The sequence below is a fragment of the Mastomys coucha genome, chromosome X (assembly GCF_008632895.1).
Source record: "Mastomys coucha isolate ucsf_1 chromosome X, UCSF_Mcou_1, whole genome shotgun sequence".
NCBI classification, from domain to species: Eukaryota; Metazoa; Chordata; class Mammalia; order Rodentia; family Muridae; genus Mastomys; species Mastomys coucha.
Window position 1 is genome coordinate 101,257,519 of NC_045030.1, and position 2,958 is coordinate 101,260,476.

At 38.1% G+C, this 2,958-nt stretch overlaps 1 protein-coding gene across 1 annotated transcript in view; it reads right to left on the reverse strand.

The window, feature by feature from the left end:
* The window catches only part of Tex11 (testis expressed 11), a 219,480-nt gene that overhangs the window by 89,567 nt on the left and 126,955 nt on the right, over positions 1 to 2,958 (reverse strand). Inside the window, exon 16 of the mRNA XM_031368858.1 lies at positions 1,955 to 2,057. Within this exon, the coding sequence (XP_031224718.1) occupies positions 1,955 to 2,057 (103 nt within the window). The remainder of the gene's footprint in view (positions 1 to 1,954; positions 2,058 to 2,958) is intronic.

Below are 2,958 nucleotides of genomic sequence, written 5' to 3' on the forward strand. Positions count from 1 at the left end.
AAATGGAGAGGAGCCTGAGGAAAAGAAGGACCAGCAACAGACCCAAAGTGGGATCCAGCTCAAGGGGAGACCCCAAGGCCTGACACTATTACCGAGGCTATGGAGCTCTCACAAAAAGGAACCTAGCATAACCATACTCTGGAAGACCCAACCAGCAGCTGAAAGAGTCAGATGCAGATATTTGCACCCAACTAATGGACAGAAGCAGCCAAACCCTGTTTTTGAATTAGAGAAGGCTGAGAGAAGCTGAGGAGAAGGGATGAAGAAAAGGGTGATCCTATAGCAGGACCAGCAGTCTCAATTAATCTGAATGCCCGAGATCTCTCAGACACTGGACCATCAACCAGGCAGCATACACCAACTGATATGAGGCCCCCAACACACATACAGTAGAGGACTGCTTGGGTCTGTGTTCATTCAGAGAAGATGCACCTAACATTCAAGAGACTGGAGGCCCCAGGGAGTTTAGAGGTCAGGTGGGGTGGGGGTGGGGACATCCTTGTTATGGAGGTTATCAACAGGCTTACTCAGTTGGCAGCAACACTGCTGACTAGCCAGGCAAGATGCTAACTGGGGGTATGTCAGATATGAGAGTAATCAATCACTTTTTGACTGGATTTGAGGCCTGATCCACAGGAAAGAGTCCATGGTTGGTACTGGAAATCTAATCAAAAGTGCACAGTTGACAGACCATAGGCCATACTGTAGAAGCTACATTATATCCATATATGAACCCTAACATTATATATAATCTATATCTATATCTATATCTATATCTATCTATGACATGAAAAAAATTCAAAATTCAAGTCCAAGTGGATCAATGACCTCAACATAAAACCAGATACACTGAATCTAATAGAAAAGAAAATAGGAAAGAGCCTTGAACTCATTGGCACAGGAGGAAATTTCCTAAACAGAACTCCAGTGGCTCATGCTCTAAGATCAAGAATTGATAAGTGGGACCTCATGAACCTGGAAAACTTCTGTAAGGCAAAGGACATAGTCAATAAGACAAATCAGCAACCAACAGACTGGGGAAAAAAATCTTCATTAAACCCCCACATCTAATAGAGGGTTAATATCCAAAATATATAAAGAACTCAAGAAGCTAACCACCAAAATAATCAAACAACCCAATTAAAAAGTGGGGTATAGAACTAAACTAAGATTTCACAACTGAGGAATCTCGAATGGCTGAGAAGCACCTAAAGAAATGTTTGAAGTCCTCAGTGATCAGAGAAATGCAAATCAAACAACCCAAAGATTCCACCTCACACCAATCAGAATGGCTAAGATCAAAAACTCAGGTGACCGCACATGTTGGAGAGGATGTGGAGAAAGAGGAACATCCCTCCATTGCTGGTGGGATTGCAAACTGGTACAACCACTATAGGTTAATTCTTAACTGCTGTAAGTTTTTTTTCCACAATAAAATGTTTCTTTATTAAATTCTTCATCTGCCCATCATTCACAGAACATATTAGACATTCTTAATCCAGATAAATGAAAGCTAAAATAGATTAGAATCTGACTCCGTGCACCTTTTCCTGCAATTTTCCCTAAAATTTCTGTGGAGGATGAAGAACACTGAAATCTGTACCCTCTGCTAGAGAAATTCAATTGCAGCTTGTTTCTATTGCTTAACTGCTGTAAGTTTTTAATTATAATTCCCCTCCCATAACTTTTACAACTTCAGAGATGGTTGGCTCATATGATGATTTCCCAAATTCTTGTCCAATAAGGCCATTTACGATCCTTTAGATAGGTGGGTTTTTTTAAAAAAATACTTTCACATACCCTCTAGTTTCATTGGGCATTATTGTATAATTTCTATGTAAGAGTTATTATATCTATTCTGTCTACTATCTTGAAAACTATTTACTTATTGTGGACTTTTTATTCTCTGAGGATCTTTTAATTGTTAACATTAATGCATAAAAAACATTTATACCTCTGTAAGCATCACCCTCCATGATTGCGATCTTGAATATATAATACTGAGTGAAAACGTTTGTAGGATCCTGTTGTTCAGCTTCAGCTATGGCCTCTTTAGCCTGAAAAGAAAACAAAAACCATAGGGTTGATTTTGTAAAAGTCCTCACCATATTTTACTAATATCATTGGTAGACACAACTGTTGAGGGGTATTCACAATGAAAAGAAAGGAACCTAAAAATTTTAAAGATCTATTGCCTTACAAGGTTAGAGAAATAGGTTTGCTTTTAGAACAGGAGTGAGTAAGCCATGTTAAAGTAACGTTCCTTCTGAAAACAACCATAAATGTTAGATAATACACTTCCAATAGTTTTCAACTAAGACAAAATAATACATCACTTGGGAAAGTACCAAAAAGTCATGAAATCCCATCTAAGAAAAGTTGAGACCCAGAAAGGTAAGTAGAGAATTAAAACTCCTTTGGCTGGTAGTTGTTTGTGAATATGGACAAATATTTACTGAAAATTTTACAGGCCTTGGTAAATCAACAACTAGATATAAAATTCCACAAGATCATATGTTTAGACTAAGTCAGAAGTACACTTAATCCTACATATAACTACTCCAGGAGACTACAGACAAAGTGACTTTGGCACCAGATAAAAGGGAGTACACCACAGAGGGAGAAAGTGTTCCATGAGGTGTAATATAAGTCAAACATATTTGTTGTAGCCCTAAATTACAGTACCTGGTGAAGAGAGGGCTCAAAAGATCTAAAGTTATAAATAATTGCTCCCAAACATATGCAAGAAAAAAGGAAATAATTTCTAGGAGAAGGAACATTTGTTTTTGGTTTCAAAATATTTCATAAATAAATTTTCATGAATGATGAGCTGTAAAGATTTAAAAAATTATCGACTACCCTACAGAACCAGGCACAATAAATGAATAGCAGCGCTCTAGTGAGAGCCGCCATCTTCTCTCCAGTGAGTTCCTAAGCCGGGAACAGTCAGCAGGGAGG